At 37.6% G+C, this 12,345-nt stretch overlaps 1 protein-coding gene across 13 annotated transcripts in view; it reads right to left on the bottom strand.

Annotated features, from left to right (window-relative positions):
• Positions 1-12,345, bottom strand: part of Huwe1 (HECT, UBA and WWE domain containing E3 ubiquitin protein ligase 1) — a 168,241-nt gene that overhangs the window by 77,847 nt on the left and 78,049 nt on the right. For all 13 annotated transcript variants that reach the window (XM_090326994.1, XM_090326999.1, XM_090327002.1 and 10 more), the window contains exons 24-28: positions 9,022-9,079; positions 7,666-7,842; positions 4,377-4,622; positions 1,857-1,990; positions 1,395-1,489 (exon numbers count right to left, since the gene is read on the bottom strand). In XM_090326994.1, the coding sequence (XP_090183120.1) occupies positions 1,395-1,489; positions 1,857-1,990; positions 4,377-4,622; positions 7,666-7,842; positions 9,022-9,079 (710 nt within the window). The remainder of the gene's footprint in view (positions 1-1,394; positions 1,490-1,856; positions 1,991-4,376; positions 4,623-7,665; positions 7,843-9,021; positions 9,080-12,345) is intronic.

Raw genomic sequence — 12,345 nt, 5'->3', positions numbered from 1 at the left:
TAAAATTACAGTATATTTACCTATGTATCTTTATATAGATTTACACAAATAATTATCATTATGGTTTTATAATACTTAGTTTTCACTAAGCATGAAATACAAATACAGGATAAACATTTCTGAAAATATTGTATGTATTAATTTTAAGCTTACTGTCTTAGTGTGTATTAATTTTAAGTATACTGTCTTAGTGTCAAAGGATTGTGTCATGATTTCTGCTTATGACACTTTGGAAATTGTACTGTGATATAAAAAGAAAATTTTGTATCTGGGTATCATTGGGTCATGCCTGTAATTTTAGCTGCTCAGGAGGCTGCGATGTGAGGATCATGCATGATTTAAAGCCAGACTAGCAAGGCAAGTCTGTGAAACTCTCATCTCCTATTAATCACCAAAAAAGCTGGAAGTGTTTTGGCTCAAGTGGTAGAGCACTAGCCTAGATCACAAAAGCTCAGGGACAGAGCCCTGACCCTGAGTTCAATCACGAGTAACATAAAAATAAAAAGAAATTTCCATGCCAGTGCTGTACCACTTGAGCCACATAGCCAGTCTTATGAAATATTATGAAAGAGCACCAAGAACTGAAGTTCTGAGAATTAGGTTAGGCCAAATGTTGAGGAATCCTCATCTCAGGATGATCAAAATAGTTATTTTAGAATGTTAAAAACACAAAAAAGGCAGGCACTCTGGTAGCCCGTGCCTGTAATCCTATTTTGGAGCTTTGTAAAGCCATTTGGCACACTGAGATCTGGGGATCACAGTTCAAAAGCAGCCTGGGCAGAGAAATCCATGGGACCATCATCTCTAAAATCCACTCAGAAAAGCTGGAAATAGTACTGTGGCTTAGACAGTACAGTATAAGCCATGAGCAAAAGAAACTCAAGGATAACACCCAGGGCCCCAGGACGAATACGAGAGTAAGAGAGAGAAGAGAGGGAGAGGAGAGAGAAGAGAGGGGGAGGGGGGGAAGGAAGGAGAGAGGGAGATAAAGAAAACAAAACCCAAGATTTCATACTAAAAATAAAAATTTCACCATGACTTTTGGCAAGTATTATTTAGGTACCGATTTGACTATAACCAAACATGCTCAAATCTTTATATGGCAAGGATCATCATCACACATTCTGTTTATTAAATTTGTTGATGGAAATATCTTATGTGTTCTAATATGAATACTAAATTTTACTGTATGTATGTTTCCTAGTGGATCTGACAAAAATGATAAATAACTTGAAACTAGTGAAACTGGTTATAAAAAGTAAGTATAAATATAGCTAAGTGAAATCAGTGAAACTGAGGACTAATAATGATAACTTAAATTTTAATAAGTCTATAATGCCATAGGGTAGAATTTAAGAAAGTAAAGACTAAAATTTTGGTTTCTTAAGAGTTACCTGATTTTTTTCCGCCCTGGCTCGTACCTGCCTTCTCATCCTTTGGAACTAGTTTCTGCATATCAGCCTGTCCAAACTCACACCCAGATGGTAGACTAAAAAATAGAAGAAAAAAGGCATGTAACAACATCCCCACCACAAGAAAAACAACCAAAAAAATCCCTGAAGGTCTACTTTTTACACTGTACACAGTTCTATTTGTACGGTCAATATTATTCATCCAAAGAAACAGGATAGTCAATCTGAATGCAACAAAATGACTTGGAATTCCTTGTTACTAGAAAGATCTACAAATTACAGTGATACAACCTAGATAGGATTACCAAATCAAACCTCTGAATTCGTTAATAGGGCCTACCTTCACCTGCACCAAAGCAATTATTTACAATTACTAAATTTATGTTTTTAAAAAAAAAGTGTTAAAGAGTGCATGCAGATATTAAGGGAAATGATTTCACTTACCTGTTTGGAGTACATAAAGAGAGGAGAACAGTGCTTTCCCAAACTAGAGAACAGTATAGCTGGCTCAGCTTGCTGAGAACACTTAAACCCAACTGAGAGCCCCACTGATTTACAGAAATGGAACGAATTTCACTCTGCAATCAAAGAAGAAAGAATTTCACATGAGTTGCCTTCCAAAGTTCACTTAAAAGAAATTTTACATTTAGGACCTGCAGCTCACATTTATAATCTTAGTTATTCAGCAGGCTGACATCAGAAGATTCATGTTTGAAAATAATCCAGGGAGGAACGTCTATGAGTATCTTATCTCCCATTAACCACTAAAAAGCTACATAGTTGTGGCTGGTAGGGTAATTAATACCAAGGCTCTGAGTTAAAACCGCAGTACTGCCCGCAGTGGCTCACGCCTATAATCCTAACTACTCAGGAGGCTGAAATCTTAAGATCAATGTTAAAAGCCAGCCCAGACACTAAAGACAGTGAGACTTTATATTCAATTAACCAGTAGAAAACCGGAAGTAGCCCTGTGGCTCAAAGTGTAGGGCAGTAGCCTGGAGCTAAAGAGCTCAGCAGCAGCGCCCAGGCCCAGAGTTTAAGACCCATGACTGACAAAATAAAACCTCAGTACTGGCAAACACACTTAGCTAAATTTTGAAGTATTTTCAGAATGATAAACGATAGTATTTTAGTTGACAGAATTGTCCAGTTAAGGTTATAGCACCAAAAGGCAATTGTATTGGGGGCTGGGAATGTGGCCTAGAGATAGAGTTCCAGCCTAGCATGCCACAAAGCCCTGGGTTCAATTCCTTATTATCAAATACACAGACAACACCGTATAAAACCGGAAGTGGTGCTGTGGCTCAAGTGATACAATGCTAGCCTTGAGAAAGCCCAAGGATAATAATCCTCAGGCGCTGAGTTCAAGCCTAGAAATGGGGGGGAGGAGAGCGGGGAGGAAGAGAGGAGTGGGGGGGAGGAGAGGGGAGAGGAGGGAGAGTGTGGTCTTACGATATACTTACAAGACTACTGGGCCTCCTCATTATTAATATAAGTTTAGAGAGAAGAGGGGAGTATTGGAGTACTACACTTGCTAAGGAGGTGGTTCTACAACTTAAGTCAATCAAAACCTAATGATATCTCCCAATTTTGCCTATAGCAGTCAGACAAAAATCCTAGGAGGAACCTGGCACTGGTGGCTCACACCTACAATCCTAGCTACTTAGGAGGCTGAAATCTGAGGATCATGGCTGAAAGCCAGGGCGGACCCCTTATCTCCAATTAACCACCAGAAAACCTGAAGTGGTGCTATGCCCCAAGTGGTACAAGGCCCAGAGTTCAAGCCCCATGAAGAACCCCGTCCCAACCCAGCCCACCCCCAATAAAACCTTGTATTTCCTGAGTAGCTTCAATGATATAGCCAGCTGAGCTCCACTTCACTTTGAAATAGGATCTTTCCAATTTCTGCCTTCTATGTAGTTATAGGTATACACTTGTCACCACAATTCCTATTTCTTACTCATTTTTGTAACATTTTCAGAAAGACATCAAAGAAAAAAAGATGACTGTTCATTAACTACTACTTTCTAAATTTTGGGGTAGTAATAGAGCTAATTATTTCCCTTCAATTTTCTTTATTTTAGTAACAGTATTTTGCTCCACTTGTTTCATTTAATAACAAAAAGGTATATCCACAATTATAAACTCCTAAGCATTATTTTTTTCAGTCCTGGGGACTGAACTCAGGGCCTGACCACTATCCTTGCGCTTTCCTCAAGGCTAGTGTTCTACCACTTAAGCCACAGCACCACTTCTGGCTTTTTCTATGTATGTGGTACCAAGGAATTCAAACAGGGTCTTTGTGCATGCTAGGCAAGCACTCTTCCATTAGGCCAAACTCCCTGCCCTCCTATGCATTATAATGTAATACTCCAGGTTATCACTGTCCTTTTGACTTCTGATCTGACTGATTCATTAACTAGACAAGAATTATACATTATTGCTCAATATGGGCTGTTGAGATGGTATACCTTTAGAATAAATTACACAAGAAATAAAGCTAGTGAAACATAGCATACACATCTAACTCCTCCATTTTACTCAGCTAGCGAGGCACTCTACTCATTAAATTGTGACCCAAAATGCTTTCGTCATGAAGCACAGAAGAGATACAGGGTTTGAAAATTAGACATACTTAAAAGTCTGCTAATGATGATCGATTTGAAGCTCTGCAACAAAATGTCCTGTGACATCCCATTATTGTGTGTACATGTTCTTATAGAAAGAGTAGAGATTATCAAAATCTGATGGAAACCCAAATGTGGTTTGTACTGATAGAAAGGGGTGAGCACAAATCCCAGTCCACCTCTATTGATATAGCCTGCCTTCAAAGAGGGCACAATTTACATGGCAATTAGAATTGTGATTTTTGTTTTTGAGCTGCTAGCCAAAAACCACCAGGTATATGCTGTAGGTATTTCATTATTGTTAAACAAAGGTATCTGGTCCAAATATTTAACTTACCTGTCCAACTCTACAGGTGTGAACAAACATCATGATATAAGCATGAGCAGCAGTGAGTGCATGAAGTAGAGGTGTGGCCTGAGCTGAAAGTGTAGCATCAGCAACATTGCCAGCACATGCTAGTTCTCGTAACAACACTGAGCCCCCAGGGGATTCAATGGGGCGGTGTAAAGGCTCCAAGGAGGAAAGGATGGAGTCCAATTGAAGAAGGCCTTCCTGAAGGACTTTGGGTTCATGTGACAGTGTCTGAAACAAGAATAACAAATAATGTCAATACACAGTGAACTGCATGATGGGATGAATATTAATTGAAATCTCACCAATTCCATACATAATCACATCTCTCACCTTGTAAATGGCAGAAGCAAAATATGAACCGAAGTACAGTACACCCCCAATGCCTTTTTCTACTGCAATGTACTATATTCATCATATTTAAAAGCTTGTAAAGGACAACCTGGAATGTTATGGTGATGTGATGTGATGTTAACTATAAATTTGCTCAACAAAGAGCAATGTTAAGCAAGTTTCCAAATCATGAAAGCAAAGAACCATCAGAATGTTATTCTTATTCTCAAAGAAAGATAATGAGAAGAGATAATTCTGAGATAGTAATCAAGTATCCAATTTCGGTGTTTTGTTAGACAAGAATTACGTATTCTTGTGTCTGGATAATAATCTGACAATATAACCTGTAACTTGATATACAACAATAGGGGAAGTTAGGTGCTTTTTAATGGCTATCACAGAGTATTTTAGAGGTGAACATACCCATGTAATTCCCTTACCGGGTTGCAAATTGCAATGAACATTTGCATTGAGTAAAACAAACGAGTAACATTAAAACATTATTAAAGGGCCAGGAGTAGAGCCTAGTTGTAGAGTGCCTGCTGGGCATACACGAAGCCATGGGTTTGATTTCTCAGGACCACATACACAAAGTCAGAAGTGGTGCCGTGGCCCAAGTGGTAAAGCTCTAGCCTTGACAAAGTACGAGGACAATAACCAGTGCCCGAGTTCAAGCCCCAGGAATGGCCAAAGGCGAAAAAAGTGTTAGAAGTCTGTAAGCAACTGGAATTGTCATTTTGGACAGAAATTAACACTGCATAAACTGCTAAAAAGGAGGTTCAATATTTAATTCAATTACTATCAAACCCAACCTTTTATGGGAGATGACTGTAGAGAAACAAAAAAGACTTCTCGCCAGGTGCTGGTGGGTCATGACTGTAATCACAATTACTCTGGAGGTTGAGATCTGAGGTCCGTGGTTTGAAGCCAGACAGGCCAGGAAAATCCATTAGGACTATCTCCAATTAGCCACAGCAAAGGCCTGGAAGGGGTGCTATGGTCCAATGGTTCAGAGTACAGAATGCTATCTATGAGCAAAAGAGCTCAGGAACAGTACCCAGGCCCAGTGTTCAAGCCACATCAAGTGGTCAGACAGACTACCAATTGTGTGGGAGGATCAATTGACACCTCGCCTCCTATTTCCAACTTTATTATAGATGTAAAATAATTTTAAACACTATGAAAAAGCGGCATAGGATGGTACTCAGAAACAAAACCTCACATTTATAGTCAAAATATTTTTCTCAACAATGACAAGATCATTTAAATAAAGAAAGGGCCTTTTCAATAAATAGTGGTGCAAAATTTAGATATTCACAAATAAAGAATGAAACTGAATAATACTTTATAGTGTATGAAAGTATACAAAATGATAAAATCCTAGGGGAAATCCTAGCGGTAAAAGCTCCATGACACTAATTAAGGCAACAATATTTTATAAACAAAGCCAAACTCACAGATTGACACCAAAAACTTTTGTGTGGCAAAGGACAATTTCCACAGGGTATATAGGCAAATTGCAGAATGAAATTATCTACAAATCATTTATCTACTAAGGATTAATAGCCAATATATACAAAGAGCTCCAATAACTCAACAAAATAACCTGACTAAAAATAGCAAAGGGTATGAATAGAAACTTTTCAAAAAATACATACATGGGCAACAAAGCAAGCACATGAAAAATACTCCACATCACTAACCCAAGGAAATGCAGGCAACATACCACTCCATATTCATTAGGATGGCTATTGTCAAAAAAAACAGAAAATAAGAGTTGGCTCAGATGTAAAAAAAAAAATTCTTGAGAACTCTTGGTAGCAACAGAAAATGATGCAGTTTCTGTAGAATAGCAGTAAGGAGATCCCTCAAAATATTAAACAGAACTATAATTTATTCCAGTTATTTCACTTCTAGGTTCATATACTCTCACAAGAATTAAAACTAGACCCTTAAAGAGACATTTGTGAAATCAAGTTCAAAGGAGCATTATTTACCATAGCAAAAAGATAAAAGCAATCGAAAGGGTACCTTTGAAACATGAATAGATAAACAATGTGGTAATGTACACATATTATTTATTAAAATATTGCCTATCCTTCAAAGAACCATGTAGCAACTGTGTGAGGTGGCTCACTCTTATAATCCTAGCTACTCAGGGGCTGTGGCTCAAGGGGTAGGGCGGTAGCCTTGAGCTGAAGAGCTCAGGGACAGAGCCCCGGCCCGGAGTTCAAGCCTCATGACTGAAAAAAACAAAACAACCATGTAGTGTATCAACAAAAGGGATAAACTTTGAAGTTAACACAAAAATCACATGTACCATTCAATTTCATTTATGTGAGATAACCATAATAACTCAAATATAAGAAGAAAAAGAATGATAGTTGCACCCAGCCCTGGGAAAAAGGATCAATGAACACTAGTTGTATCATAGATAGTTTTAGCTTAGATTAAATATTTTGGGGGATGTGTAATAACACAAAGGGAGTATCACTGAATAATATACTTGCAAAGAGACAAGATAAAATTCTTACTATGTGTGGTTTGTTTCTGTCAAAGATAAAAGAAAGGACTTCTGGTTTTGGCCAAATTTAAGCAAAACACTATATACTGAAATTATATAATTATTCTTAAAACTCATGTCTAAAACAAGGTTGAAAGAGGAATAATACATTAGTTAACATACTAGAAAGTTAGGAATACACCAATAATAAAGCAGAATGGCATGTTACTAAAATCATTATGAAAAATATGCTTTCTCCTCCTAAGGAGAAAGCAAAATAGTGTTAGAAATACATACCATACATGGAACAGTAAGAACAATAACAAGTTTTTTAAACTTTCATTATTTTTTCAATGAGATATAAAATGCAGCACATATTGTACATATGTATTACAAAATTGATTTCTAAAATGAAGTATTTGGCCATATACTTCTTACCAAAATGGATTTGCAGACACCTGCAACAGCTTGACAGGCAGCAGATGTAGGAAAGTCAATAGGCAGATTGGGAAGACCCAAAATGGTAACCAAAGGCAAGAGCCCTTTCTGATTCACAAATTCTTGGCAGTGGTCATCTGTTGTATTGTTGCTCAAAATAGATTCCACAAATTTCATCTAGGTAATGAGAAAAATAATTTAAGAAAATATTAGAGGTCAACAGTTGGACTAAAAGGACAGTTAAGATAATCACATTATCATTTCTTTTCTAAAATACCAAAATGTATACTGAACAGTGATAGATGCATAGCATAGTCTAAAACACCAAGAAATTAAGAATTAGAACTTCTTCCCATCTACCATTTCAATCATACTCAGATATTTCTGAGAGCAAAGATAAGTGAAGTAGCTCAGAGCCACACAATAAATCCAATGGTAGATTCCAGACTACTCCTAACTCCCCCTTCCTGGTGAAACTGGGGTTTGAGTCAGGGCCTTGCATTTGCCAGGAAGGCACTCTATCACTTGAGCCACTCCCCCAGCCCCTTTATTACTGAGTAATTTTCAGAGCATTCACTTTTCCTAAACCAGTCATGGATTGCAATTTCACCTATGGGTCCTTGAAGCTAGGATCACAGCGTCCTCCAGGCTGTCCTCGAACTGTGATCCTCCTGATCTTTGTCTCTGTCTCTGTAGGAGCTAGGATCCAGGCATAGTTCACAACATCAAGCCCTTAATTTCTTAATTTTGCTTATTTATTACTTATGTACACCTCCCCTGGAGGCATACATCATAGCTACTTCCCCTGAAAAAGCCATTTGAAGCAAACAAAGCGATCTTTTTAAAAGAAAGAAAAATGTAAGCAAGAAACACATAGGCACAAAAGAAACAATTCTGAGAGACTTGAAAGTGCTCGATAGCCTGAATAAATGCTAGTGAGTATTTCCTTCTTGGTAAATAATTCTGGGAAAATTCAAGTATTTTGAATTTTTCTGTAATCCACTTAGAAAGCTAAAAGAAAATGACAAATTGATTGAGAAAGAGAAGTTAATGAGAAAAATATATGGTGTACACATTCAAATCACGTAACAAAGGAATGATATTAAGAAAGGCAACTATGTCCATTTGGATCCCAATGGGCTGAAAATGAACAGAAAATGAACAGAAAATGGAGAATAAAACTACGCTGGCCATCTCAGTAATTTTTTTTAAGCAAACCAATCTACCAGAACAAAAACCAAAGCTTCCACATTTTGTACATCATTCCCCTCTGGATTTTGAGGGGAAAAAATGGAAACTACTGAATTCTTTGATGACCCCACACTTTTATGTAATTTGCCCTACAATGAATCTTACCACATTAAGGATGTAATCCATGAGGGGAATAGGAATACGTTCCTCTGTACCAACAACCCTGTTAAGGGAGAAAAGAGTGAGTTACACAGAAATTCACAATACCAGTGCAAGAGAATAAAGTGAGGAAAAGGATATAGTAAAATTATAGGCCTTTTGTAAGTTAAGACTCCAACTTTGAGACTCATACCACAGGGAGAAAAAAATAGTTGAAATTAATCTTGAAGTTAGCCTGAATAAAACTGAAAGAAAGGGGGAAAACCAAGCCTTTAAAAGTACAGGATATAAATAAGAGAGTGCAAGGAAAGAGGCGATACTGTCCAAAAAGAAATATACTCTTTACCTGACATGTAACTGTAAGCCCCTCTGTACATCCCTATATAATAACAATTTTTAAGTAAATGATTTTCATACATCAAAAATGCTACTGTCATGTAAGAATAGGTATATACACTACTGTTAGAATATTAAATATGAAATATCAGTAACCTCAACAAAAAGAAGCTAGTAAAACAAACACAAAAAACCTTATGTTGTATCATTTAGTTATAGAAAACAGGGAAGAGAAATTTTGCTCAAATCCATGCATGGGTTGATAAATTATCCTAGTCAAAGCTGGTGGTAAAAGGTGAAAGACCTGCTCCAGGCCTCCTTCCCTAACAATCTCTACTTCCAGCATCAAAATATTGTTAATTCAACTGTTTTATTTTAATTAATTAATTTGTTTGGTTCCAGGGCTTGAACTCTGGGCCTGGGCACTGGCTCTGAGCTCTGGAACTCAAGGCTAGCGCTCTACCACTTTGAGCCACAGCACCACATCTAGTTTTCTGGTGGTTAACTGAATATGAGTCTTGAGGAGTTTTCTGCCCAGGCTGGCTTTGAACCGTGATCCTCAGATCCCAGCCTCCTGAGTAGCTAGGATTACAGGTGTGAGCCACTGGCAGCCTGTTCTTGTGCAGTTTTAAATGCTTCAATCCATGAGGGAATTAGGAATAAGAAGTTAAAATAATCCCATAAGCTGCAGAAAAGTTACTTTGCCCTCAAAGTAACTGGGGGGAAGGAGGGGGAGGAGAGAGAGGAGGGGGAGAACAACACTCATATAGTATACTTAAATGAAATCTTGGACCTTTGTATCATGTATCTTTGCAGGACAAAAATGTAACAGGAAGATAAACTCCCAGGAAAGGAGGACACATTTTAGAAATAGGCTCTAGGAACAGATTTTTTAAAAAAATTTTCATAAAGTGACAGGAAAATTTATTAGGATAGGAATGTTGTTTTAACAATGACATTTGGGTGAGATTTTTACCCTTGTGCAAGTTTTTGTTTTGTTTTGTTTTTTAATTTTGTTTAAGAGGTTTCAGGCTCCAGCCCAGGACCAGCCCAAAAGTATTCACGATTCAAAGGCTGGGGCAGGTTCACAGAATTCCATTTAAGTTCTTAAGGCAGGCTTTAGTGACTGATCTATAGTTTAAGGAACTATCATTAGAAAGACGCCTATCAAAATGGGGACCAAGACATGAGAATGGGTATCAATGTATGTGAAATAATGCATCCTCAATCTGGTGAGTATAATGTATCCCTTCTATTAATTACAATAAAAATATATGGGAAAAAACCCTGGAAAAAAAAGAAAGATGTCTATTTCTCCTAAGGATTAATGATAGGCAAGTTAAAAGTAATGCAAGAAAGAGTTGACAAATGATAGTTCTCATTTCAAAGTACAACAAATAGAAAATAGTGGGTGAGACTGAAATGCAGTATAAAGAGGATAATGGATAGAAGCCAATAAAATATGGAAAGAATGGAGAAACATAAAGAATGGATTCAATGACAAAATGCCCAAAGCTGGCTTTTAAGGGAAGATATTATGAATATCCTTAATGAATAATCCTAGAACATTATGCAAATGGAGGTGCTCTATAAGCCACAATTGTAAAACATTTCACTAGACTACAAACTTATCCACTTAACCATATTTTTCCTCAGAATCATACATCATCTAATACCAACTCTCCATTACAATTTTGCCTCAACTACACCATATTCCTGGTAACTAACAAATGCAGCTGAGGCTGAAATCCAATGAGAATACCCACCCCTTGGCAGAAATCAAATGTGTTATAGGTGATGTAATGAAATGGGTCACAGATGCTCCCTTCATTGCTAGATGGAAGTTGACTGGAAGAACAAGAGGAAAGGCAAACCAAATAATGGCTCTTAATATAACCACAGGAACAAAGTCATAGTTAAGTAACTACTTTTCTTCCTGTCCTACCTTCATCAATGAACTTAATATCTTCAAAAGAAATCAACATACCAATTGGCCTCAAGAAGTCACTCAAGTCCTTATGTTTCAAAGAATGTGCCATCTGGTGGTGGTGGCTCATGCCTGTTAATCCTAACTACTGAGGAAGCTGAGCTGTGAGGATCAAGGTACAACAAAGCAAGCCCAAGCACTATAATTCTTATACTGAATTAGTCTCTACAAAACTGATGGTGGTGCTGTAGATCAAGAGGTAGGATGATAGCCTTGAGCTCTTCAGCTCAGGGATAGCACCCAGGCACAGAGTTCAAGCCACATGACCAAAAAAAAAAAAGTGTGCAATTAAAAAAATAAAAGAGGATCAGTGCTGGCCTAATCTTGGCAAGTCCCAATTGAGACTCATGTCCAGTTAACTATGCAAAAAGAGCCAGAAATGGAGCTCAAGTGTTAGAACACTAGGTCGGAGACAAAAAAGTTCAGGTCTTGGGACCGGTGCACGTACACGTACACACGTACACACACACACACACACACACACACACACACACGCATTATACTAGTGAATGAAACAATGTCATGTAACTGTCAAATGAAAACCTCTGCCAGTCTCTTTTCTAAAACATACAACTAACCAAACTCTGGTCAGTTTTACCCATTTTCTCTGCTCTTACAAAAGGAGTCCTCCCAATGTCTGACATTTAAGGGAATAAATATCTCTCTGTACCCATTGCCTTGTTATACCAGACAGTCTATTGTTCAAATTCCAAAGATCACAAAGACCTACACAATCGATTTCTTTAAAGAAACAGTTTATAAGCGAGGCACAGTGAGTATAAACAAACAAAGTAAACTTCTGATTCTGAAATAAAAAATTCTGATTATTTACAGCCAAGTATGTTTATTTTCAGCTACATTAGATTTTAGAAGGCAAAATAAACCCAAAGACAAACACTAGGCTTAGAGCAGGGCCTAGTGGTAGAGTGCTTGCCTAGCATGCATGAAGCCCTGGTTCAATTCCTCTGTACCACATACATAGAAAAGCAGGAAATGCTGCCGTGGCT

Source organism: Megascapheus bottae, chromosome X (genome assembly GCF_031878675.1).
Source record: "Megascapheus bottae isolate mThoBot1 chromosome X, mThoBot2.hap1, whole genome shotgun sequence".
NCBI lineage: Eukaryota > Metazoa > Chordata > Mammalia > Rodentia > Geomyidae > Megascapheus > Megascapheus bottae.
This window is presented reverse-complemented; position numbering and strand designations above follow the sequence as displayed.